This window comes from Passer domesticus, chromosome 7, assembly GCF_036417665.1.
Source record: "Passer domesticus isolate bPasDom1 chromosome 7, bPasDom1.hap1, whole genome shotgun sequence".
Lineage (NCBI taxonomy): Eukaryota > Metazoa > Chordata > Aves > Passeriformes > Passeridae > Passer > Passer domesticus.
Genome location: NC_087480.1, coordinates 15376641 through 15402394, shown reverse-complemented (window position 1 = coordinate 15402394; position 25754 = coordinate 15376641). Strand labels below are relative to the sequence as shown.

Sequence of the window (25754 nt, the reverse complement as noted above, 5' to 3'; positions counted from 1 at the left end):
ACTGACACAATGAGGGTGAATTCCTCTTCTTGATCCTTCAGCTGCCCTGATAACACTTCAATGAATAACTAAAGTGCTAAGGAACTCACAAAAAGGCATTTGAGGTAAAAAAAGCTTAGCCCTGAAAGGACCTGCAAGAACAATCACCAAAGACAGGTATGAGCTGCCAGCAGAAGCTCCCAGGAAAGCTGTGTGAACATTGGAAACACTGAATTGGACTTTAAATATGTCCTTTAAATATAAGGACCTCCATTTTTCTCCCACAATTCAAATCTATATAATGGTGTACACACTCATGTATAACTCTGATGATACCTCATCATCAATCTTCATTTGGAAATCCTCTTCATTCTCCTCTTCTGGAGCAAAGAAGGATTTCTCCCCATAACCTGCATCCTGCAGAGAAATATTAAGGAAAAAATGAGAAGCTGAAGCCTTAAAAAGTTTACTGGAGACAGTGGAGACAGAACTAGAAGTCATGGAGAGTTGTCATGCTGGACAAGCAAACTTCCACAGACAGTTGCCTGCAAGATTCACAGTGACCAACAGTAGCAAAGATGTCAAACTGCCCAGTATTTTGACAAACTCCATTACTAAACAGTGCACTCAACTTCAAAAAGACAATCAGTGTCTCTTACAGCCACCTGCTGGTTACTTTCAGCTATAGAACTCCAGGTATAAACATAAGCCCTTTCTTGTACCTTCCTTTTGGTACTTCTGAGCACAGCTAATTCAATACTCAGATAATACAGTGTTTCTCTCTTTAAAACCTAACTCCCTTTTATGCAGCAGCAAACTTAGCAAGCGACACAACAGTCAGAGACCTAACTTGCCTACTTTATAGCAGAATTAGCTCCAGGGAGAAGGTGTTACCTAGGCTCACCCCTCACAGGGTGTCAGTAATTTGCCTTGGATTTAGCAGGATTTACCTTGAGCCGCTGCTCGGCTGCGATCATGCTGTAATAGGCACAGCACTGCTCTGGGGACACCATGGCTCTGATCTCCTCCTCTGTTGGCAACCTGAAATCCGGCTTTAAAACCCACCAGTTTGAGTCCATCCCTGAAAAATGCACAGGTCAAACACTGAGTGGTTTCCCATGTGTGCTAGATGCTATCATAGTCCCAGCTTTCATGCGCATGCATTTGCTTACAAACACACAGAGGGAAGGGAATCTATTTGTGCTGTGTCTTTAACGAGTAAATCACTGCCCAAAGGGTTATTAAAAATGTCTAAACTGTAGTCACATCTCACCATCAAGCACACTTGTGCCATAAGAAAGTTTCTTAAAAATTGGAAAAAAACCACCCAGTCAGATTCATTTCAGTTCTACACCTTTCAAGAACGTTTTATCAGGAGGTGCTCCCTCCCTCTGCTGTGTTTGGAGCTCCGAGAGCAGCACAGGATGGCTGAAAACCCTTCAGCACCTGTGCGTTTGAAGTCAGCGCAGAGCTTCAGGCGCTTGCGGATGCTGCTCTCGGAGTGGGAGGGAAAGGCCTTCTTGATGTCCTCCATGCGGATCCTGCGCGGGCGGTCCCTGCTCTTCCAGAACAGCCGGTAGATGAAAACCTACAAAACAACACCCATTTGTCCAAAGAAACAATCAACTAGCTTGCACAGACAGTACACACGATGATTCTGGTGACTGCTTCAGACTTGCTACTTAAAAAACATTGTTTCTCATAAATTTACTCAGTGAAGTTTTCCAAGCTGCGTGTCTGCTTCAGGCTCAGGTGTTTCTGAGATGATATGGAAAAAATATTTGTCTTGAAAATTTATCACACTAGAAACGTTCATGCTTTGTCACAGAAATTCTGTGAACAGTATGGATTTTCCTGCTCTGCAAATACCTCTGGAGTTATAATTCTGAAATAAACTGACAGTAAATTACTAGAAATTTTATCCAAAATATGAACTTGAGGGTAATTACTGAATGCTCATGGACTGTCCCAAAGCTTAAGCACCACAAGATCTAGAAAATTAAGAAAGACCTATGAGGCAACTGTAATTCTGTGCTGTTTGATAGCACAGTGGTAAGTTTCCTTAACTGACTGTTAGTAAAACCCATAGGTGACATTTTACACAGCACAACCACTTCAAAACCCACTCTAACTTCTTCAATTTTGTACATTTGTATATAATCTCCTAACCTTTCATTCTGGTAATAAAAAGCCGTTATAATTTACTTATCAGATAGAATGCCATTAAAATGCCATTATCAGATAGAATGCCATAGAGACACGCTATAAATCTTTGGTTACATGAAAACCAAAATGGCCTGTCTGGTTAACATCCAACTCCTGCAGTGCTCTCACCTCACAAGAAAACAAACAAATTTAAAAAGGGAGTCACAGCAGGACAATGAGATCCTCAAATCAAGACTGTCCCAAGGCCCAAGCCTATGCCATGGGCTTGCTCCAAAGACCCCCAAATAATCTCTTATCACATACCTGCAGGAAGTCTCTGATATGTGTGTTAGCTCGCTTAGAGTTGGGACCAGGTACTTCATAGAGTGGGCACTCCTGTCCAACTACAAAAATATCCACCAGCTCTCGGATGTAGTAGCCTTGCCGTGTCCGGATGATCAGGAAATCTGTCTCAGGCATCTTATGTAAATAGATGGGGGCCCGGAAAAGATTGTTTTCAAATGCCTGTTAAGAGAAACAAATCAAAGTTCAAAAGTTTTGATCAAATCTTCTGTCATACAATCTACAAAAAGGATCTTAAGACAAAACAACACCTCAAGGTTCACTGCAATGGTGTACCATTATTTAAATCATAGCATATGTAGATGTGCAGGGAATAGTCAAGCATGAAGAACAAAAGCTTAAGAAACACTAGAACAAACGCAGAGGTTGAAGGGCTCTTTGGACATTGGGAGGTACTTCAGGTCCTTTAAGGAGGCACTTTCAAAAACAAGGCAGAAAGAACACATCTGCAAAAGGGCACAATAACCACAGAAACCAGCCCAACACACAATTAGCATTGTTAGTTCTGTAATAAATATCTAATATGAACCTTCACCTTACCTTTTTCCTGTGGTACAGAATGGAAGAATGATTGCTGCAGGAAGAGCAGCTAGCATTAACTGAAATCCATTTATATTTACATTAATGGATTATTAGCCAGGTGGTCCTTTTAACATTCTTAACTCCTCTCCCCATCTCAAATGTATATATTTTAACAACAGAGAGAGGCTCATAAAAGCAGAAGCCTGTACACCTGACTAGCAAGAGGCATCCAAAAACTAGAGGTACAGCTCTCAGAAGGTACATATCAAATCCTAGACTGTGAGAAATCCATGTTTTCTATCCCCTCCAACACCTATTTATTGAGCTCCCCAGCATTCAAACAGCTTTGGTTTTCCCATCAGTCCTCTCTAACACTATTACTAATGCCATTACTAAGAAAAACAGCAGAGATTCACTTCCTGCAATTCTTGTAACTCCTACAACTTTCAAAAGCACGAAACAGAGATTTAAAAAAAAAAAAGCTAGGAACTGAATTAGTAACAGTGATTACTATTACAAGTAAACAAAGAGACATAAACTGGAACTGAAAAGGAAGCTGGTGGTTTTTTTGGAAGCTGAGCATTGTTTGTGATTGAATAGGGCTTGTAAAAGGTACTCTGCCTATGATGCCACATCCAACTTATCAGTCTTTTAAATGTCAAAACCTCATTTCTCACCTGCAGTAACTGGCCTGGATGCAGAGAACCCAGGAAGGGAGAAGTGTGACAATAAACAGTCTCTCCATATTTACAGTCTGGAGCCCCTGGATCTTTGCCAGGTTTCTGGAAGGTGCAATGGAAGTGCTGTTAGCTCTCAGTGAGAGGCAGAGGGAAATCGCTGTCCGACAGCAGAATCTGCATACTCACCCTCTTGTAGTAATTTTTAATCTTTGTTGCCATGCCAACCTGCATCATCAGAGGGGCGTTCTCCTCACTGTACTCAGCCAGGATGAGATCTCCATCCTTGCCAGTGAGGTCCTGTGGTGTGCGCATGAAGAACATCTCCCCCCCGCCCGAGGCCTGCCGCTCCTGCTCCCTCATCTGCGCCGGGACAGGGACAGCGTCAGCACAACAGCTCATCCCACTGCCACGAGCCACACACAGGCACACTGCAGCAGCTCTACCTTGGCTTTCTTCTTGATGTGCTTCAGCAGAGGCTGCACGGCGTGGGGCCCGGGCTGGGACAAGGCTCCAAAGGAATATTTCTTCAGGGGAGGCCGATGGAATTGGCGGAGCTTCATGGGACCCATGTGGGTGGGAAAGAACGGCTGGCGCAGCTCCACTGCTGGGATGGAGTGCTGGTACAGAACAAAAGCTGTGCTAAGAGGGACATCACCTCCTCAAAAGTAAGACCATCCTCCTATCCTGTTAAACCTCCAATAAGAGAGCCCGTGGATATTTTTAGGTCTCCTAGCAGAAACACAAGGGCATTGAAATTCACTTGTCATCATAAATGTTGCCTTTTGACAGAAAAGTGTTTACTTCCATCTAAAGATCTTTGCGTACAGATTACTTCAATTTTACTATTTCAAATGGTACCCAATGGTGGGATCTTTTTACTAACCAGGAATTACATGTGAAGCCATTATCTCTATCAGTGGGGGAGAAATTAATTTGGAATTACACAGTTTTCCCATTACAGAAGATGCTGGAGTCAGATGAGGTTTTAGAAGTCACTGAATTCCACAAAGAAGGAAAAAAAAAAACATCATCTCCTCACCTAGGACTAGTGAGCAGTAATTCATGTTCATCAGTAACTAAATCAATTTTATAATATTCAGACTAAGACACACAGTAGCAGCAGAAGTACAAACTGCACCTCCTTCTCCCCTCCCACTATTGGTTTACAAAGAATACTACATAATAAGACACAAAACAAAAGCATGGCGAGTAGGACACAGGAAAATCAAGCAATTAAAACTCAGTTTGTGGGGCAATCAATAAAAATTTGTTCAAACTCCTCATTTTAATTGAACATTAAAAATATCTCTCATGAAGTCTTAACTAACTTGCTGTAAGCAAAATTCTGTTTTTCTACAAATCTTCAGTCCTACCCTCAGCTAGAAACCTCCTACCAAGACACTCAAGCTCTCTCCCAGTGAAGACTATTGTGACTACCTGGATGATGTTGCCTCCAAAGGTTCCTCGAAGTCCCTGCTGTTTGGGGTAGTAAAACTCATCATTGGAGAGGTTCCAGGGATCCTTCACCTCTGGCTGAGACATGTTCTAATTCCATTTTTAACACAGAGAGAGAAGTGTCAAAAAAATCCCAAAACCTCACTCCCTCCTCATCATTCCAAACCCTGGAGATGATGCTAAAGCTTTTGCTGACCTGCTGTGGCTCTTCCTTGATGACACCTGTTTTTCCCAACAGGATCCGACTCTTCTTTAGAGAAGATTCTTTCTTGTTCTCCTTGGATGGAGAGTTCAAAGTCATCTCTTCCTTTTCATCAGGAATTTCTAAAAGCACAAGTTTACATCCCTACCTTTCCTCTTCAAACCAACATGCATGCAAGTCAGATTAAGACAGTCACTCCTAAAACACATCAAGAGCCACATTAATCACATTGGATTTAACTTTCAATGCATTAATTTTTGCTTTCCTGTCAGTGCACTTAGAAGTTGAATGTGTACACCTCAACAATAAAGGTTATTAGCATTGCCACCTCCTGCTTAGGCCTTTGACTTGCAAATTAACTTCAAAAGCCAGAACAAAGGAAGGCCTTAAGTATTGCCCCAGTCCATTTATTTCCACCACGGTGTGATTACAAACCCTTGCTTTCATTTCCCCTTGTCTTTTCACAGTCAATTCAATTTTATGGATGGCATAAACATACCTAGAATTATGTTTTCATCATTTGGATCAAGTGTTAAGACAGGGGGATCCAAGTAGGTTTCCATTGCCTGGTCATCCCAGATGATATTGTCTTCCCAACGGCCATACACTAACTCTTCATTATCAATTGGGAAAATGGAGTACCAGGGCTTGTCTTCATCCAGGGAAACTGCAACAGTCATAAAGCAGAACCCTTGAGAATTTTATACACAGAAAACTATTTCAGATCTCGCTCCCACATCTTACTGCCTCTACCTTCCCCACCTTTCAGGCTTCCTGAGGCAGGACCTCTAAAAAGCAAAAGAAAACTGATCTTGAAAGCAAAGAGGAAGTAGAGTCCCAAGTTTGAGCTTTACCAATGCTCAGAGATTTTGTTCTTTTGAAACACAGCCTCCAGAAAGTTTTAGAGCAAACAAGTAGCCCTCCCACCACAAAAATGAGTGTCACGTGCACCTATTCATGAGCCATTACCTTGCTGTTCAGGGGCCTTTTCCTTGCACTTTGCTATGCCCAGGACTCCTGCCACATTGGGTTTCTGTGCTAGAGGAATTGGTGAATTGAGCAAAGAGCCACTGCGGTTCAAACCTAGACAAAAGGAAAACAAAAGCAAGGTCAGCTTGAGTGGGAGGGTCAGAGGCACTGCAGTGCCTCAAACCAGGACTGGGGGTTGCATGGAGAGTGAATTTCAGCCTGAAAACCTACTGCTCATATCCCAAAGAGTGACATGTGTCATTAGAACTGGGAAAGCTTAAAAAACCACATTTCACACAGAGCTGACTGCTGGAGTCTGCAGCCTCTTCAAAGAACCTCCAATTCACCCACCCAACGCCTCAGTGTCTTGTACTCACAGCTGAACACTAAAGAATTGACACTGGTACCCAATAAAGATCTGGCATCCCCATTAGTCTTTCCTTTCAGAAGCAGGATAACATATGACAAACAGAAGACAAACATTCATTCTACATGAACAATTTCAATTTAAAATGCATCCATGTCTAAAAGAAGGCTGAGGCTTGTAAGAATTGTTACTTCCTATCTAGAAAAAACAATACAATTTTTAGTTGAGCGAAACTTCTGAAGATTTCTACATAATTCTTCAAATTAAAAGCAAAAGCAAACAAAACTCCACTAGCTTATAAAAAGAGAAAATCCTAAGGGCAGGTTTCCTTTATATTAATGTAGATGGATCCAGCATCTGGTATTCCACATGGGAAGAAGAAAGACAGAGCTGGGATAGGGGTTTTTTAACAGAAGTGACCTACTCTGGTTTTGGAAAGAAACCAACTCTCAGAATTCTCAGTGGAGCTGTGATTTTGCCAAAAAGCACTCCCTGACAGGGGGAATTATGTTCTACATTTGAGACATGCAACTGTATATGTACAATTTTACTGAGTGCTGCAGTTGAGCACGTAATGAGTCAGCTCACTACAGCAAATAAAGCTGCTGTCAGAGCCCTGATCACCTTGCTGGGCATTGTAGGCAGTGGCATTTCTGGTCATGCTGGATGGCAGCCAGCCTGCCAAGCTGGCACGCTGCGTCTTAGTCCCTTTGTGCTTGACATCCTCCCCATTCCAGATGACATCATCCTCCCACTGGAGCTGTGTCACCATGAGGAAGTGCTCATCAGCTAGCAGATCATCCTTCTCCTTCGATGATTCTGCATCCTGGAAGGGAGTAATAATTGTTGACTTGAAAGACATCCTTCCAAACTAAAGGAGGAAAATTCAACATCTCACTTTGCACAGCAATCCCCCAGCCCATCACCAGATTCCCACCCTGCAGCAATCCCCATATCCATCCCCACACTTTGCCCCACGGTTCCCCTCTCACCCCCTCCTCTGTGTGTCCTTTAGCCTCCTCCTCCTCGTTCTTCTCCTTCAGCTTGAAGCCATAATCGAAGCCACTGCCATCTTCAGGGATGCCCAGCATGTCGTACCAGAGCTGGGCGGGGCCGTAGCGCCACTCGGCCACCTTGGGCTTGGTGTCTGTCACCTTGTCTGTGTCACCAGTGGACTGGGAAAATTTCGACTCCACAGGTGCCATCATGGTAATCTGAAGCACAGCAAAGGAGGGAATGGTTACACTGGTGGTTTATCTAAGTGCCAGTAAGAGGTCTCTTCCTCCTGAGTTTCCCAGCTTACTCTCATAGAAGAAAAATGTTTCTGAGAAGTTCTTTTCCATACTTACTAGCTGTCTCAAGAATGTTCTGCAACTAGACTTCCAAGAACACAGAGATTTCTTCTTGATACAAAGAGGGTAAGCTCTCCTATTGATCCTGTACCAGGGATGCAGCCTTCTCAGTAAAAGCAATCACCTGAAGTCATTGACTAGTATTTGGAGAAGAGCTGCTGCCCAGCTGGAATACAAGCCAACTCTGTTCTCCACTTTTCTTTTGAGGGAAAAGCTCCTCCCTCTACAAGTTGCTGTCCAATCCACCACTACCCCCAGCACCAGCTGGTGACCCTCTCTAAGTCTCAGATATCCCACCTCATCATCTGAAAGGCACTGCTCAGGAGGGGGAGGAGCAGCAAACTCATACTCCCAAGGAGATTTTCCTTCCACTCCACTCTCAACCACAACTTCACCCTCCTGTATCTGCACTTCCTGTGCCAGCTCCCGGTGCTTCTTCTTGCGCTTCCTCCGGGCACTTCGCCACACCGACGGAACGTTCTTCCCAGGGCCAAAGAGACGCAGGAAACGCAGCACCTGCAGTGGCAAAACAAGAGCATCAGACTAAAACAGACACTGTGGAATGCTTGCCCTCACCCGAAGAACACTAATGCAAGAGAGCACTCTGAAATTCAGAAGCTTGACCTGTGGTACCACCCCAGTTCCCAATGCAATTAACAGCTTCCTGTTATACTTGAAATAAAGGTTTCTGACCCTTCTGTTTGATGGATCACTCCTTTTCAAAAGGATATATTCTTAATTTCAGACAGACAGAGAAAGACAGAGGGAAGAAAGACTGCCTTTACATATTGGACATGTGGTTAGACACCACCTGGAAGCAACTGATTTTCATTCTGAACAATCCACAATCTTCAGAAAGACAGATGGAGGTTGAAGAAGAGTTGATAAAATTATCAGCAAAAGAGACAAGCTAAAATAGAGTTATATAGAGATTTCTTAAGCAAAAAGGTAGATAATGTGGCCGAGAAATAATACACCTATTTTTACTTCCATTACAATGCAGTTCCCCTATACTGCACATCTCCATAACCTGTACTCACAGTAATGATAAATTTTCTCTCCTGTTCCTTCTACGGGTATGATTGCTGGGTTTTAAACACTTAAATTTATTATTTTCTTCTAAGAACTCTCTTAAAAAGGTAAGAAATTATTTCTAAATTAACTGACATATTTAGGTAACAGGAATTAGAACCAAAGATTTGCAAATACACCCTATTAATGGTCTCTGTTAATCTGTTACACTGATCTGTTACATTTCCTTTCCCAAGGAAATGTTTATATGACACCACTCTGTCCACCTCTGCTTATCCATGTAAACCTTCTTTCCAAAACTCCCACAGATTATTTACAAACCCTTTATCCAGTTTCAATGACTTGTCATGAAGACCAAAAGTCTCAGCCATAGTTAAACTGCTAACAGGTTAAATGGACACGAAAGTCTGCTTTTCCTCTATTCTTGACAGCTTTAAAACTTCCAAAATAATTACTGAAATACATAAACTGCATTTTCTATTTGGGAACGTTTAGTAAAGAATTGTAATGAATTTGCTTTGTGCAAAACCCAACCATTCTTTGAACCAGCTTCCTTTGAGGTGATTTCTAATTTATGTTCAGAGCAATTTCAAGAGAGAATTAAGTAAAGATACAGATCACAAATTGTTACAGGAAAAGCACACCAAGTTCAGGACAGCATAAAAGGAGGAGCAAGTATTTACCAGAAAAGCCAGGAAGCAGACAGATTAGCACTGGTTTTTAATCATCTGGCAAAAGTATCAAATCAACAGGCCTTTGCTATGATCAGTAAAACATTCACACCCTGATTTACAGGATGCTCTTTAAGAGATTCCTGCAAATGGCAGGAAAATTATTAGATAAAATCAATCTGGAAACAGCAGCACACAGAAACTAAAGAAAGTACTGAGTGAGCAAGAACATCTATGTGATTACTGAGCAGATACCCCTAAGCACTGTACAATGCATATTTAGAGGATACATCTCTTCCACATATCTCTTACAATACCTTGCCTGGTCGAAATTCTGGGAAGAGCTCTGTAACACTTGGCAACTGTTTGGTAGCATCTCGCTGCATGATTCCTGCAAGAGGAAGTGTGAGTTTGCCTTCCTTGGATTCTGCCTGCCCGGCTTCTTGAGGTCCCATCTCTGACTCAGAATCAGAGCTGCTGCTGAAATCCACCTTGTGGGAGGCAGCAGAGGAAGGAGCAATGATGGAGGGCAAAATGATACCATCTCCATCTTCAGATACTACAATAGAACAAGTACCTATAAACAAACAGGCCTCCTCCCTCTCCCCTAGCATAACCCCATAGTGCCACATTTACTGTTTATATGAAGTTATGCAAAAATTATGCCTGTTCAGGCGTTCTAAGTACCATTCTGGCTCAACCTTTCATTTTATCCTAAGCGTTCCAGGTGAATTCCCCAGCCACAACTGAGAGGATGAGATAAAAAAAAACAGTTTCATTGTCAATATGGACATTTCAACAGTCACTGGAAATACAATACCCCAGGCTTCAGGCAATCCTGGGCCACCACAAACACTCACCTCCAGGTGCAGCCTGCAGACCGAGTCTGGGTGACGCACGGTGCCGCACAACTACCACACAGAAGAGCTCACTTTCTTCAGACATTCACATTGCCAGAGAGAAGAAGAAAGTCCTCACTCACCAGTGGCAGCTGCATCCTTTTCATCTTCTTTTTTTCCGGGTACTGGAGGGGGTGGTGGTGGTGGCATCAGCTTGGAATCAATGTCTTCACAGTCAGCATCGTAATCATCCTCATCTTCATCTAACCAGGCAGGAGACAAGACCACGTGTTAAGCAGATAATAAAACAAAACCAGGCACCCTTTCCATTTATTCTCTCTCAAACCTGATGGCATAGACACCATTCTTATCTGGTAACTAGATGAAAACTCTTAGCAGTTCAGCTTCCTGCACAAATGCACTTGCAAAATGTAAATTTAAAAAATACCAGGAAGGAAGGACAAAGAGAAACTGGCAGAAAGATGACTGAAGCACTTAAAATCCATGTGTATGTATATATTCTGCTATGACCTCCTTTTACTCACAATTTGCCTATGTGTTTATATATTCTGCTATCACACCCTTTTATTCACTGTTTGTAGAACAAATAAAGAAAATGTGGGTTAAAAAGTCAAAATCACCATGATATCTCACTAACCACAAAAAGTCACCAGAAAGGTTAAGTGTAAGACACTTTTAAAGAATATGCCAAGATGTGGCATTTACACCAGCAGCTACTGAAATGGAAAAACTGCTTGTTTTTGAAATCACATTCTAGACCAGAATACAGACAGAGACACCTGGGACCAACAAAAGAACCAAGGTACTTTCTGCAGACTCTTAAAAATAAATTCAGGAGTAAAACAGGAGAGAGATACTAAGATTGAAGTGACTCCAATTAGGAACAGATTCCTTAAAAGAGGAAGACAGCAAGCAGTGGCTTCATCCAGTGTAGAGAGTTTCACAACAGCTGATACTGGGCTCCTGAAGCAGAGCTGCTGCCCTTTACCTGGCCTTCGGGCTGGCTGCAGGCTGCCCATGGCCTGCTTGTACCGACGGCTCTCATCCTCGGCCACTTCAGTGATGTCTGAGTAATCAACAGCATCCTCGGTGCTCTTAACCCAGCCTAGGAGGAACACAAAGCTTTATCCCAATCTGTATTAGTTACATCAGGCTTCACTAGGTGCTTATGAATCCTTTGCTATGCTTCCTTTATTTAAAAAAACCAAAACTATCTGATTGGCATCTCCCACCAGAGTACTGTTCCCCTCATTCTGATCAACAGTTCTCATGGCTCTGAATTTCCCCTAAAGGATTGGTAAGCAAGCAAATTTAGCACAGTGAGCTATCACTTACTCGTGAAAACTGCTCAACAAGTTCAGAAAGAGATATCACAATGCTGTGTGCCAAGTAGGCTTCTTTAACGCAAACACAGATTAAACTTATTTATGAAGGAGGAGAGACAAGTAAAAGAAAAAATACTCATAAAAAATGAAAGTGAACAGGTGCAGAATTGATTGGGACTCTGTCTGGCAAGGTGGAGAAGGGAAGGCGTTTGACAGAGGGCCCCTGAGCAGAGACCACCGCGGTATTCCCCGCAGAGCCGGCTGCATTTCGTCCTCCAGCAGGAGCCGTGAGCCCGCAGCCCCCCAGCGCCAAACCTTCCTCGTCCAGCTGCGCCCCCTCGCTCTCGGCGCTCTCCTCCTCGCTGGCGGTGATCTCGGTGATGAGGTTGCCCAGCCCCAGCACGCCCAGCCCGGCCAGGTGCTTCTTGGATTCCTGGGGAGACCAGAGCCGGGGGCTGCGGGCGCCGGGCCGGGCCGGGCCCCGCGGCTGCCGCCTGGGGGCTGCCCCGAGCCCGCCCCGAGCCCCCCCGCGACACCCCGAGCTGTCCTGGACACATCCCGGCAGAGCCCGGGGTACCCCGGTCCGTCCCGCACAAAGCGGCTCACCCCGCTTCACCCGGGATAGCCCACAGGTGGCCCCAGGCACCCCCGCCGTGCCCTCCCGCAGCGACACGGCCCTACCTTGTCGAGGACGCTGTCCCCTTCCAGCTGCCCCGCCTCATTGATGTTGCCGAAAAGGAAGCCGGCCAGGGAGAAGGGCTCGGCGCGGCCGCCGTCCGCCTCCTCCTCGCTCTCCGAGTCCGACATCGCTGCCCGGCACCGAGAGCGAGCCGGAAACGGCGGCCGGAGCGGCCCGGCAGCGGCCCCGCCCACAGCGCCCCCGCGCGGCCCGGCGCAGCGCGCAGGCGCAGACGCTCCGCGCTGGCCAGAATTCCTTCATCGCCTCAGGGAGCGGGCCCGGCTTCCCGCGGGAGAGAGCTGCCTTCAGCACCGAGCGGGACAAACAGCAGGCGAGTCAACGCCACAGCCAGAGAGGTGAGGAAAGGTTTATTACAATGTCATTACGCATAATTTATAAAATAATAATAAAAAAAAAGGAAAAGATCCTTTGAAACTGTTAGGTGTAATACAAATTATTTTATAGCGTAAAATCAAGTTGCCAGTGTATGTACCAGTACCACACTTCAGAGCCTGGGCTCCCGCTGCTGGGTGGTGCTCGCTGCCCGGGCTGGGACCCCTGTGAGACCCGTGCCCTTCTCGGGGTCAGCCCGGCAGCACCACGGTTCTACAGTGAGGTTTGTTTAGCACCCGGACACAAAGCACAGGGAGGTTCTTCTAGTTCAAATCTCATAGAAACAGCTACAGCTCTAAACTGAAGAAAGCACTTCCAAATCTAAGCACACCACGTGGATATCCTTTGGACACACAGTTCCTGAACTGCTCAGCTTCAGCTGTGTTTAAAAAAAATAAACCAAGTGGTTCAGAAATAATTCACAAAGCAAAGGTTAAAATCTGTGTCTTCACAGTGAGTCTCTTCTGTGAATTAAGACATACACATTGCATCTCTATTCAGTAACAAACCCAAGGACCTTGGACCGTTCAGGAAACCCACACTGAGTTTTCTGACCTCCCAAAACCAAGACAAAATCCAGCCATGGGATTATGCCAAGTCTGTATTTTTCAACTGCCCACAGAAGAAAAATAAAGCATGGAAGAAACAGAACTGATTGTAAACTGAAGCACTGGACTACTTACAAAAAAAGGACCAAGAATTCCAGGGAGGGGGAAAAAAAGGAAGGAGGATCACGAAAGGAGAATGCCCACTGAAAGGAAAAGCTTGCTGGATTTGTTCTGAAGCTCACCCTCGTGGAAAGCAGAGGCTGGAAAGGAGGAAACCAGCTACTAGGCAGGAGTTTTACTCCTGTCAGAGGGTGACAGAAATAGAAAGCATTTAAATCACCAGGTTCTCCAAAGTGAGTAAAAAGTCTTTGATGGTTCAAAGTTCCCTCTGCTCATTTTCATAACTATCCTGTTATTCTCCTCAGCACTGTTGTGCAATCCATCTGCTAAGTAATCTAAGTGGGGATAAGGTGTTCTGGCATAATGTAATCAACAGTGTAACCAAATCAAATAAATTGATTAAGTAGTTGAATTTTATCTCGCTACACTCTCTTCCAGTTCACTCCAGGAAGGCTGCTTGAGCCTACAGAAATGGAGGGGTTGTGCAATAATACTTGCTCACAAGATTTCTTCTCCACAAAATGCATGTAATTCAGTTAGGAATAACCACAAAAAGGCACAGGATTAAAAGATTTCAGTATGTAAAAAACTTTTAAAAACAGTAGTAGCTTCAGTACAAAACTGCAAATATATGTAGCCAAAAAAAAAAAAAAAGGTAGACTTTTAATTTCAGGCACCTCTTAAGACTAGTTCAAACGTATCACAGACTTTCAAAAGTACATTTCTGAATAAAGCAAAGGTTATGGGCTTGCACCGGGGTCACTAGACAGTTGATTCAGGTCTGACCAGCATTAAAACAAACCACGTGCACTGGCTTAAATAAATACATTTTAAACATGATAAAGTCTATTTGCTCAGTTACTTAAATTTACCTACAGAAAATAATCTTGAATTACAAGGCACAGAGTTAATTGCTGCCTGCAAGCCCAGCCCACACTAAAGGCCTACAGCTAAAGCAAAGGCAGGAGGTGGTGAGTAGAGGTTAGCTCAGTGAATTCTCTACAGCCTTCAAGGCAGGAACCACATCTGGAACAGCACTTCCTCTGCAAGTGCAAGAGGCACAAAAACACTCCAGGCCATGGCACTTGGTGAAGAAAAACGTGCAGAGTGTGCAGGCTTCTGCAGGCACCCTGCAGAAGGGTGTTTTGGTGCTGCCTGTGCTCAGCCTTTGGAACTCTGTGTCGGTTCACTGACCACAGCACCAGTACTTGGGCTAACTGCAGTTTATAACCTGCGGGTTGCACTTGGCTGAAGCAGCACCAAAAGGAGCATGTCTCAGATTAAAAAACTGCAGTTAGCATCAGCATCAGTTACACCAGCTGAAGAAAGGCACATCCTCTTCAAACAGAGGAATCAGGGCACAAATACCAACATTTCTATCCAAATAGTGGAATTAGGCACAAATGCAAACGTTTCTATCCACCTGGTATTTTTGCCAGCATCAGATAAGGCAAGGTCAAATTAACACAAGATCCCTAATAACCTTGTTGATGTATTTTCTGTTATCTTGCTAAAATGAGGCACTTTTTTTTTTTTTTTCCTGACCAGGGTATACACCAGTGCAGTTTTGCATGTGTGGGAATCACAAGAAAAAAGCAAGTTCTGAATGACCAATTGAGGCTGCAGGCAGACAAAGACAGCACTGTCAACTTCAGACAACAAAGCCCAGTCCAGCACCAGTGGTTTCACACAAAGTATCTTTGAAGCATGCTGCTTTCATGCCACGGAGCTGGAAGGTTGAGTCTAAGGAAGGGCTCATGCGCTCACTCCTCAGCTGGTCCCGGAACCACACATAAAGAACAGTGCACATCCTGAAAATAAAAGCCAGCTGCCACTTACTAGAGCTGCTAAAGAAGGTTAAAAAGTGTGTAAATAGAACTTCAGTTAAAAAGAGTGTATAAGAACTGAGCATCCAGGAGAGGAGAAAACCACCCAGGTAATCGTATCCAGTGACTGGCTAACCATTACAGACTGAACTGAAAATAGGAAGAAGCAGGGGTTCCTATAAACAGAACCTCCAAATTTTCTGTCAGCCTTCTCACAGAAAAACAACAAAGGAATTTGCCATAAAAATCTCAGATGGTGGCCCCAAGAATGTTAGGAATTTAAGCACTTGCTCAAGAGCAAACAGGCTGCTGTCAAGTCTCTGGGATTCATCAAAAGGATTACACTGAAAATCTCATTTTGAGAAGTGTCATCCTAAATACCTCAGTCAGCCTGAGAAGGTAATTGTTAAAACTTTATTCTCGGGGTGCAACGTCTCTTTGGACAGTGAAATAAAATCTCAGTTTAGAAGATTATGGAAGACTTGAATCTAAAATACTCTTCCACTTCTTCACCTCAAAACTATGAAAATCACTCATTTGACTGAGTCATCATTATTCTAAGTTCCTTACATAAGGAGAAATCAGCTCCTGCTTCTATTAATAAATCATTGCAGGTATTCCCTTGGTCTTGCTCATTGCATTAACCATGCCTCATGCTAACTCTTCAGACAATCAATCACAGTTCACTACAAGGTGAATCTCAGTAATAGTTCAGGCATTTTTGCAAGTAAACAAATTGTTTTCAAGCTTTAAATTGAAAAAACAACTGGACAGCCAGACTTCTGTTTGTAAAACAAATTCAATCAGTAAATAAAGGATGGGAAAAGCAGCAGCTACACTTAAAGCAAAGTTATCAGGATTTGTGCTTTTCAGCAAATCTAGTAACTGATGCCTGTCTAGTAAAGAAGTGGCTTCAAAGAGGTCTCCTCTTTTCTTTTCCTCCACTAAAATAATCAAGTGATCCCTGGAGAAGCTGGAGACTGGAACTTTAGAAATAGAGTAGGTGTTTGACCTCTCAGTTGGAAAAAAAAAACCTGTTCTGTTTCAGTTTCCCTGAAGCAGTAAGACTGCAAGAATATTCATTGTATAAACCATTTCTGCTTAGAGCTGTTAGTGCAAGATGCAAATCTTCAATTTAACTCGTTAGAAAGCCCTCCAAGATTCTAGTCAACTTCCAACATCCATCACCCAAGGCAACTACAACAGGACACATTTTCTTGTGTTCTTCTTTGTCACAGGATACAGAACTGCACGGACAGCCTCAGCAAACACCTCCCGAACCCCCTCCTGATTCAGCGCCGAGCACTCCAAATATTTGACTGCTCCAATTTGTTTGGCCAGCGAAGTCCCCTGCTGCGGGGTAGTGGGAGCCAAGCTCTGCTCTTTCAACTTTTTAACCGTTTCCAGGTCACTTCTCAAGTCTCTCTTCGTGCCCACTAGAAGGATGGGGACGTTTGGACAGTGGTGAGAAACTTCAGGGTGCCATTTGTGCCGGACGTTGGCGTAGGAGGAGGGGCTGCCGATGGAGAAGCAGATGATGAAGACGTTGGTTTGGGGGTAGGAGAGCGTGCGCAGGCGGTCGTACTCCTCCTGGCCCGCAGTGTCCCAGAGGTTCAGGCTGACTGTCCGGCCATCCACGGTCATCTGGGCACTGTAGTTGTCAAACACAGTAGGGATGTACTCCTCTGGGAAGGCGTTGGTGGTGTAGCTGATGAGGAGGCAAGTTTTTCCCACCGCGCCATCTCCGACCACCACGCACTTTATAGTCTGCATTCTTCACCCAGAAACAAAGTCCTGCTCAAAGCAAGAAGAGAGGAGTTAGGTAAAGGACACTCGGTGGCACTCACTGTAAAGATAAGCTTTAGAAAGTGTTTTTAATATATAGCTGAGGATTTCTTATCACATTCAGTGTCTCAAGCCCCTCTGAAGAGCTCCGGGCTAGAAAGACAATAGTGAAATGGAGATGCAATGAGTGGAGAGCTAAGTGACAATTGGCTGCATTCCAACCATGTAAGTACAAATTAGCCAAATTCCCACAGTCTTGCCTTACTGCCAGACTGTTTCCCACAGGCAAAAGGACAAGTCCTTAGAGGCACCTGCAACTGGAAAGGGATTGTGACCCAGTAACAAGATACTCTGTCGTTTGTAGGTTCACACACCCACCTCTGTACACACACACACTCTCCAACACTCACACTTGCCTACACAGTCTGCTGTCTAAACAGTGTACCACAAAGAAAGGTCCAAAAGTTATAAATAAAATCAAGATATTCATTTCTGGGCTGCAGTGCTACTGTTTACAATAATAGTTCACTACACTCAGATCAATCAGTCCTGAATAAACTACATTATTTACAGGACACCAGATAAAAGGTTCAGAAAGCAGCACAATCAAGAAAAGCTGTTCTTTGAAATCTAACTAGCCATAGTAACCCAGATTAGAATCCATAAAGAATTTTTCTAAAGAAGCCAAGAACGGATTACACTCACTAATCACTGATAGAACAAGCAGGACTTAATAGGCTTGAGTTACTTGGTGTCCTCTAAATAATGAGCATAAGAAAAATACATGTCCTAAAAGATCAGCACTCAAACAACTTTCCTGGGGAATTGTTACTTGGGAGATACTTGACACTCAGAGGTTTTCCATATCCCTTTCCTGACACGTGAAAGGTAGGTTTGACAATTAAACTGATTCAGTCTGAAACGCAATAAATTTTAAACTTTCATCACATGAACAGCAAGAAGTTTGAAAATAGCATGGAACTAACTACAGCCAGTCATTTGTTGTACATTTCTTGTGTGCTGGAGCTTCCACTGCTAGCCTGAACAAGAAAGAACTTGCATCTGCCTTCTCACCCAAATGCCTTTGAGGTACTATCAGTAATCCTCAACTTGCAACCAGCAGAAAATACTCTGCTTCAAACAGAAGAGAATAAGTGGGAAGAACTTTTTAGCAGGGCCTGTTATGATAGAACATGGAGTAATGGCTTTAAACTAGGAAAAGATTGATTTAGATTAGATATAAGGTAGAAGTTATTTACAGTGAGGGTGGTGAAACACTGGCACAGGCTGCCCAGAGAAACTGTGGCTGCCCCATCCCTGGAAACATTGAAGGCCAGGCTGGACTGGGCCTGAGCAAGCTGATCTCGTTGAAGATGTCCCTGCTCACTGCAGGGTGGTTGAACCAGATGACCTTCAAAGGTTCCTTCCAACCTAAACTAGTTTGATTGCATATTCCAGAAAGAACTCAGCTCCAACACCATCAAAGTAGCAAAGGGAATACAGAACTTCAAGACCATCCAAACAAATCAACAATTCATTCCCATTTAAGCCTCAACTTTGTTCTTTTAGATCAAGTCTTTACCTGCATCCACATTCTCACTGGAGCACACGATTCTCCTGAACTGAGTGAAAATAGGCTACCTGAAGCTTTGCACAAAGCTTTAGCAGGCAACTGGAGTGACACTGACTGGTCACTACAACACACAGTGCTCAAGGAAGCATCAATATATGTACACAGACACTATGGAAACCACACGTGGTGGGAAGGAACCACCTTGTGCTGCTGCTGCTGCTGCCACAGCCTGTGGGACTGCAGCACAGGGCAGGCTTTAAAGCCCATTCCTGCACTTCCATCAAACCCCTGAAGTACCAGAGCATGCTGTGCCAGAAACCTGAGTTTGGTGACCAACACCACTGCTTCCAGAGCAAAGGTTTTTTTCCCCAAATGAGCTATCTGTGCAACAGACAATTCATTCTGACCAGTCAGTAACAAGTGACATCACAGAGATGGCAGAGCTAAGTCAGCAACAAAAGTCTCATGAAGAACCAGATGATACACAAAGCCTTTTATGTGCCCAACCCCTAGTTTCTAAAGTAAACAAATTGCAAACACTCGTAAACAGATCTCTCTTTAAAACCCAAACAGGGACTTACACCTCTTAAATCTCCATGCTTTTCTGTCCAGAGCTCTGCACAGAGTGACAGGGTATCCCCAAAGTGCACCCCAGCCTGCACACTGCCAGGAGGGACATCACAGCAGCAATGGAAAAACTCCAAAGCCACCCCAGACCATCAGCAGCTAGCACAATCTGATTCAAAATGTCTAATGAAACCCTGTTACTCAAAGATTACTTTGTTGGTGTTTTATTTCAGAGGTCATTAGAGATTTCAATTTGGAAATCAGTAATAAAGTAACAAAAAAAAAAAAGCCTGAAACATGAATGCTCTTTTCAGGGCACTAATACCTTGAATCACCTCACTAAAACTCGGATTTTAAAAGAGCAACATTTGCAAGGGGAAATAACTCCAGGCAAACCTGCCAAGGCATTGGGCAAAGTATTAACTACACAAACACAGCTAAAGAGCTTGGAGGCTTTTAAGTGTGATTCTCTGAAGGGCCCCTTTAAAGGAGGTTGCCTGAGCTGAAAGGAATCGTGTGTGGCATATGCAATACAGAAAAACAAACACACACCAGGACACACATTCCTCGTATTGAAACACAAAATTTAGATAAATTAATCAAAAAGCAAAAAGTAGAAAGAAGCCACTTCACTCCAGAAAACTATGTTGTAAGCAAGGGTAGTTTGGTTAAAGATTCATATATGGAACACAAAGAATTTTTTAGTTTAAGTCACAACCAAGAAAATTAATATTCCCTCCATCAGGTCTTTTCTATTAAATCCATGTATTTAATAACTCATAATATATGAAATCTCTAATTATTTTTAGTAAACAATTTGCCTACAATAAAACTCTCATAAGATAGTAAAAAGCCTGGGTTCAAATTTGCATGGAAAATTCCTATTTCTTAAGCACCCTTGAAGTTGGCACTGCATGCTATCTAAATATAAATATACATTGAAAAAAAAAAAAACATACTCCAAAAACAAAATTACCATCAAATATTACCAAGAGTAGAAAAATTGGTATAGGGTTTGTTTGGGATTTTTTTGGTGACCTTCAAAATAATTTTTGAGGAAACTTTTGAAAGAAAAACTCCACATACGACAAGTAACAAGAACTCAAAGAAAGAAAAATATAGATTAACACGTCAATACATTAAAAAAAAAAAACAACATTTAGAAACAGAAAGCTGGGCACAAGCTTCAAAGCCAAGTTGAAAGGTTATGCAGCAAGAGAAACAAGTGAACAGAAAATTTCAAAGTAGTGAGAGGTAATCTGGGTTCCTTAGTCCTTGCAGAGAATGAATTTTTATTACAGTTGAGGTTCTAGCAGTTACAGCAGAATGGGAATAATTTTCAGATTAAATAATAATTTTTTAAAAAGCAACCTGTTGATCCAAAAAAAAAAAAAAAAGAAAAAATCCCCACACCAAATCACCCCACGCAGAAGTGTTGTGCAAAAATACTTAGATAAAAGTTATTTCTATCTTGTCCATCAATGACTTTGAATTTGAAAACTGGCATTCCCTGTTTGGGTTAGCTGCCTTCTCAGAAGATGCTGCAAAGTCTGACTTCACTGCCTGCACACCTGGCACTTCCTCTGGAATGTGCAAGATTTCAACATGTCAAGACATCATCTGAAGAGCTGCTCCCGTTCTGACCTAATTAAGCATTTTCTGGCATCATTAACATGGACAGTTTGCTCTCCAGACGAACATTTGCTGGGGAAATCCACTGCTTGGAACACACAGACAGAGCAACTTCACGTTGCATCAAAATTTTTTTGTGGTAGAGAAGCAATTTCTAGATCTTCCCTTCAATACTCCTGAAGGGAAGTTCCCTGTCTGCTGAGAGAAGGGAGAATACAGTGACAGAAAAGAGAGAAAACAGGAACCTGGATCCTTTGCAGTTTTCTAGATTTATGCTTTTTATACTTCCTACACTTCTAGAACCCCTTTGCAGAACTACTTTTTACAGGGCACGCCTCTGCCTTTGCTCTGCTAACCTCAGATGCCTCTTTGCTAGGTGGATTTCTGCTCTGATATTGCTCTTTGATAAACTCACTCTCACTGAGTTTGTCAGCTCTTCCTTCCTTCTCTTTGCAGTTTAGATAGGGCCCCATTTTGGCCAAAACTGAGCAGAAAACTCTCTAATTCAGCTGAAATCAGCTGTGCTGAGCTGTGTCATTCTGCTCAGCCATCACGTTTCATCAAGCCCTCACTGTTTTGGAGAACCAGATCCTGCTTTACCAGGGGCAGGCAGAAATTAAGAAATCGAAACAATTTAATTGCTCATCTTTCAGTAACAAAAACTAGATCAGAGACAATTCACTCTCTCTGCCTGAAACATGAAGTCAGGCAGGAACTTTCAACAAAGAACTGGGTGGATAGGGCTGTTCTAAATATATCACACCATCCTCACCCATGCAAAGGAGTTAATTCACATGTGCAGCTTACCCACCAGCCCTGGCAGGGAAGAGAAAGGGGCTCTCAGCAATTTAATCAAGACTCTGTTACTATCCCACAACAGCTCAGCTTACTTGCCATTGTTTTAGGCAAGTGCCAAAGCGATGGAGAAGTGCCAGGCTTTCAGAATGCGTGCCAAGAAAGAGCAGAAAAAGTTAAATAGGAGACCTCATCCCTCATATCCTCCAGCAATGAATGACCTACTTGGACTTCTCAGTGCCTCTCAAAGTTTTCACACCACTTTCTGTCCTGCCATTTACCTGCAAGAGAAACAAAACTGCAACAGTCTGAGTGGCTGCAGAGGGGAAATGTCCACAAGGGAAGGCAGATTTCAGCAGCACAGCAGGAACTGTGCAGCCCAGCACCCAGGCTCCACGTGAACAAGAGAACTGAGGGAGCTTGCTGTCTCCCAAGCTCTTTGCCTATAAATTCAGCTCCCAAGCACACAACAGGAGTGCAACTCTCACTGGTTGTTCCTTCAGTGCCAATGCTAGAAAGCCCTTCATGCCTTTTGACACAAAAAGTTGTTTCTAGGAAATAAAAGAAAACCCTCAAAACCTTTCAAATACTATTTTTTAAATCTCTACCTCTGTCAAATTAGGCTGAAATTGGTTTGATTTAAAGACTTTTTTTTCCAGGGATGAAACTCACATAAGCAATATTTCTTAGGAATCTACAGTGAAAATGAAGTCATCTGCATGAGGTGTTTGGGCAACTCACCTACACAAACCTCCTACTACAGGCACTCATACTCCAAATTTTATAGCAGGGCAATGATATTAGTGACCAAACATCAAACACCTTAAATTCCATGAATCCAAGATGGATCATTAATATTTCCAAAAGGCATTAGCTCATGGAAGAGATGCACGGCTGAAGCAGTAACACTGTGAGGAGGTGCAGCTGCACAGCCCACAGGAACTCAAACCCAAGACTCCAGCAGACATCCAGCTCCCCAGTTATGAACGTGATACACATCCTGCCACAACCAAAAGCTGCAGAGTATTAAACTTGCATTTCCCTCCTGCAACCACGCGCAGAGGCATGGATTAATCAAGACAGGGAGCCTTCACAGTTTATTTGAACACAAGTGACCCTTTGATGGTGAGCACAGCAAAGGTGTGAGAACAGAGCCAGGGCTGCAGGGTGCTGTGCCCACAGTCACTAACTCACCTCCTGGTGATCCAAGCAACTTGCACAGGTCCTGGGGGTCACAGTCAGCTCATAAAAAGTTAATAACCATGTCTGTCCCACCTTCCACAGATTCTGACAAGGCCTTAGTCACTACTGCTGGCTAAAAGAAACAAACAGTACCTCAGACATAAAGTTTTGTGGAGAGGCGTTTTAAGCTCGTTGCAGGATGAATGATAAATCCAGTTTAAGCATTCTTGATTCCTATTTGAGGGAAAAAGAAAAATAAAGAACTGTTAGTGTGTCTTCCTATCATCTTTTGTCACCTGGCATTTGCTGGCAGTCTCAGTCCTAACAAAGCCACTGTTGTACATGAAGGGCAATGTTACACCAGGAAAATCTCAGCTTCTTTCCGTGAGAAAAAAAAGCCCCTGCACACTTTTCATTGGATTGCACTTCTCTGAGTCCTCCTCCACCCCCAAATTTCACTGGGGAGAAGGGGGTGCAGGGGAGGGAGATTTAATAACAAATAAAAACACAAACAAGAATAAGCAAAGAAAAAAACCAAACAAAACCCAACCAAAAACAAAACGGAAACAAAATCAAACAAAAACCCCCAAATGAAAACAGAAAAACCCAAAACACAGAAACCAAAACAAACAAACAAACAAAAACACACTTGCTCAATCTATACCAATTTTTTCAAAGAGTTTTGGTATGACTAAGACAGGAGTTAATGCATGCATTCAGTGTGTATTTTATCATGGCTTGTGCACTACAATACTGCAACCAGTGCCAAGTCTCATTTGCATCCAGTATTGCAATTCTAAAATGTGAGCAAAAGTTACCAGAGTCAAGGAGTCTCTCAGCAGTTCATCAGATTTACACATACTGGCATGTAAGGTAAAAGAATACTCCCTGTAAAGGTACAAATCTTCATGTGACACCAGACTGTGTGAAAATACTTTGGACCCCGAAAGAATCACGGCCTCATCACGTAAGCAAATCAAACCACACGTTCAGCTTCCTCCTACTAATTGCAAACCTTTTGTTGTTTTTCCAGGATCTCTGTAAAGTTCCTTCTATGAATAATATTTAAAAGTTTTTTTTAAATGGAAATATTAATCTAAAATGTATCTCATAATCTTGAATTCCATGTAGAAAAACCGCTGTGCTGGTGAACAGTGGCAAACTGGCTCCAAAGCATGCCTTCAAGTGATGTATTTTGCATCTCACATGGAAGAGAACGTGAGCTTTTTAAAAATCAAAAAATGAGCTCGGGGCAAAGAGCTCATGATGTTGCCACAAGAAGTACTGCACCCCAGCCCAGGACACACATTGCAAGCACAAGGTACACATTAAAACACTTAAATGAAAGCATTTAAAGCTTTTTTATAACTCAGAGTAATTATGGTGGGAATCACAAGGGTTATAAAGAATAAACAGATACTGATTACTCACTGGTTCCTGAAAAAAAAACCACCAAAAACCAAAACAAAAAACCCAACCAAACAAAACCAGAAAACAACGCAGGGAACGAAAAACAGAAAGAGAGAAGTTCAGAACAAATAAAAAGCAGCATTGCTTCTCGGGGTTTGAGGTTAAGCAGGAACTCAGCGCAGGTTGCTATAAAACTGAAAGCGTGCAGAAGAGAACCACTGAGCTGATGGAGGGCAGCTCCGTGGCAGCTGCTAAATGAGGCAACACCTGGCACTCCCAGAGTGTTTCAGGTCACCACCTTGCACTGTTCTCCCTGAGACAGCACTTTGCCAGATTCTGGAGAACAAATCCAACCTTCCCATCCTCGGTATCCCTCCCTCCCAGCAGCGAAGCAGGGACCTTCCCAAAGGCCACCTCAACGTGTGCCAGCTTTTTATGGCACTCGCAGGGAGCAGAGGTCGCCTTAAATTCGTCGCGGTGCTCCTGATAGGGATTAGCATCGCGCTGCAACAGCCCAGCCCAGCCCGGCACCCGGGAAGGGGGAAAGCGCGACCTGCCTCCCCTCGGAGCAGAGCAAGGCTCGTCCCGAGCCCTTCCGCGGCCCCGCACCGGCACACCCAGCCCGCAGGCAGCGCGCATCCCGGAGCCCTGCGGGCGCGGAGCAGCCGGCACGCCACGCGGGCTGCCGGCCCCGGAGCCGGCCGCGTCCCGCCGGACAGGTGCGGCCTCAGCCCCGCCGCGACGGGCCCCGCGGCACGGGCGGGCGGAGGCCGCGGCCGCGCCCCGCTGTCAGCGCGGCCGGGCGCGGAGGATGTTCCGGCACGGCCGGGCGGGAACACACGCGGCCACGCGCGGGGCCCGCCGGGGCCGCTCCCCCGCCGCCCGCCGGGCCCGCCGCTCCCCCCGCCCGGCCCGCGGGCTCTCCGGGCGCCGCCGCTCCCCCGCCCGGCCCCGCGCCCCGCCGCCGCCCCGCGCTCACCTCCGGCGCGGCCCCGCCGCTCCCCGCGGACCCTCGACCCGGCCGCGCCCCGCGCCCGCCGCGCGCACGCGCCCTCCGCGCCGCCGCTCCCCCGGCCGCCGCCAGGGGGCGCGGGCGTGGCCGGGGCGGGCGGAGCGCGGGGAGCGGCGGGCGCGGCCCCGGGAGCGGAGCGGGACAGCCCCTCGGGCCCGGCCCGGAAACGGAGCGGGACAGCCCCTCGGGCCCGGGAACGGAGCGGAACGGGACAGCCCCTCGGGCCCGGCCCGGGAGCGGAGCGGGGCAGCCCCTCGGGCCCGGCCCGGGAACGGAGCGGAGCGGAGCGGGGCAGCCCCTCGGGCCCGGC

General features: G+C 44.6%; 2 protein-coding genes across 12 annotated transcripts in view; both read right to left on the bottom strand.

The window, feature by feature from the left end:
• Positions 1–12786, bottom strand: part of TAF1 (TATA-box binding protein associated factor 1) — a 28247-nt gene extending 15461 nt beyond the window's left edge. The window contains exons 1-19 of the mRNA XM_064426384.1: positions 12604–12786; positions 12238–12355; positions 11586–11702; positions 10720–10839; positions 10055–10128; positions 8332–8550; positions 7675–7896; positions 7307–7508; positions 6316–6429; positions 5846–6013; positions 5341–5468; positions 5127–5234; positions 4133–4306; positions 3876–4049; positions 3687–3791; positions 2449–2649; positions 1426–1567; positions 930–1060; positions 290–396 (exon numbers count right to left, since the gene is read on the bottom strand). Coding sequence (XP_064282454.1) covers positions 290–396; positions 930–1060; positions 1426–1567; positions 2449–2649; positions 3687–3791; positions 3876–4049; positions 4133–4306; positions 5127–5234; positions 5341–5468; positions 5846–6013; positions 6316–6429; positions 7307–7508; positions 7675–7896; positions 8332–8550; positions 10055–10128; positions 10720–10839; positions 11586–11702; positions 12238–12355; positions 12604–12729 — 2750 coding nt within the window. The 5' untranslated portion in view covers positions 12730–12786. The remainder of the gene's footprint in view (positions 1–289; positions 397–929; positions 1061–1425; positions 1568–2448; positions 2650–3686; positions 3792–3875; positions 4050–4132; positions 4307–5126; positions 5235–5340; positions 5469–5845; positions 6014–6315; positions 6430–7306; positions 7509–7674; positions 7897–8331; positions 8551–10054; positions 10129–10719; positions 10840–11585; positions 11703–12237; positions 12356–12603) is intronic.
• A 164-nt stretch (positions 12787–12950) lies between these two features.
• On the bottom strand, positions 12951–25521 carry LOC135304541 (rho-related GTP-binding protein RhoG-like). Of its 11 annotated transcripts, none has more exons than XM_064427057.1 (4): positions 25412–25521; positions 23035–23256; positions 22066–22121; positions 12951–17282 (listed from the first exon to the last, which is right to left on the bottom strand). In XM_064427057.1, exon 4 carries the CDS (start codon positions 17259–17261, stop codon positions 16686–16688), a length of 576 nt encoding a protein of 191 aa, XP_064283127.1. In that variant the 5' UTR covers positions 17262–17282; positions 22066–22121; positions 23035–23256; positions 25412–25521; the 3' UTR covers positions 12951–16685. The 11 variants fall into 11 exon arrangements, with proteins under 11 accessions (XP_064283127.1, XP_064283130.1, XP_064283132.1 ...); XM_064427060.1 differs by having other exon boundaries at positions 23176–23256; XM_064427062.1 differs by lacking the exon at positions 25412–25521 and adding an exon at positions 24990–25211 and having other exon boundaries at positions 23176–23256.
• Positions 25522–25754: the final 233 nt, after the last annotated feature.

What these genes read in the sequence shown, in the direction of transcription:
- LOC135304541 (XM_064427057.1), bottom strand. Translation starts at nt 17,261, where the DNA reads ATGCAGACTATAAAGTGCGTGGTGGTCGGAGATGGCGCGGTGGGAAAA.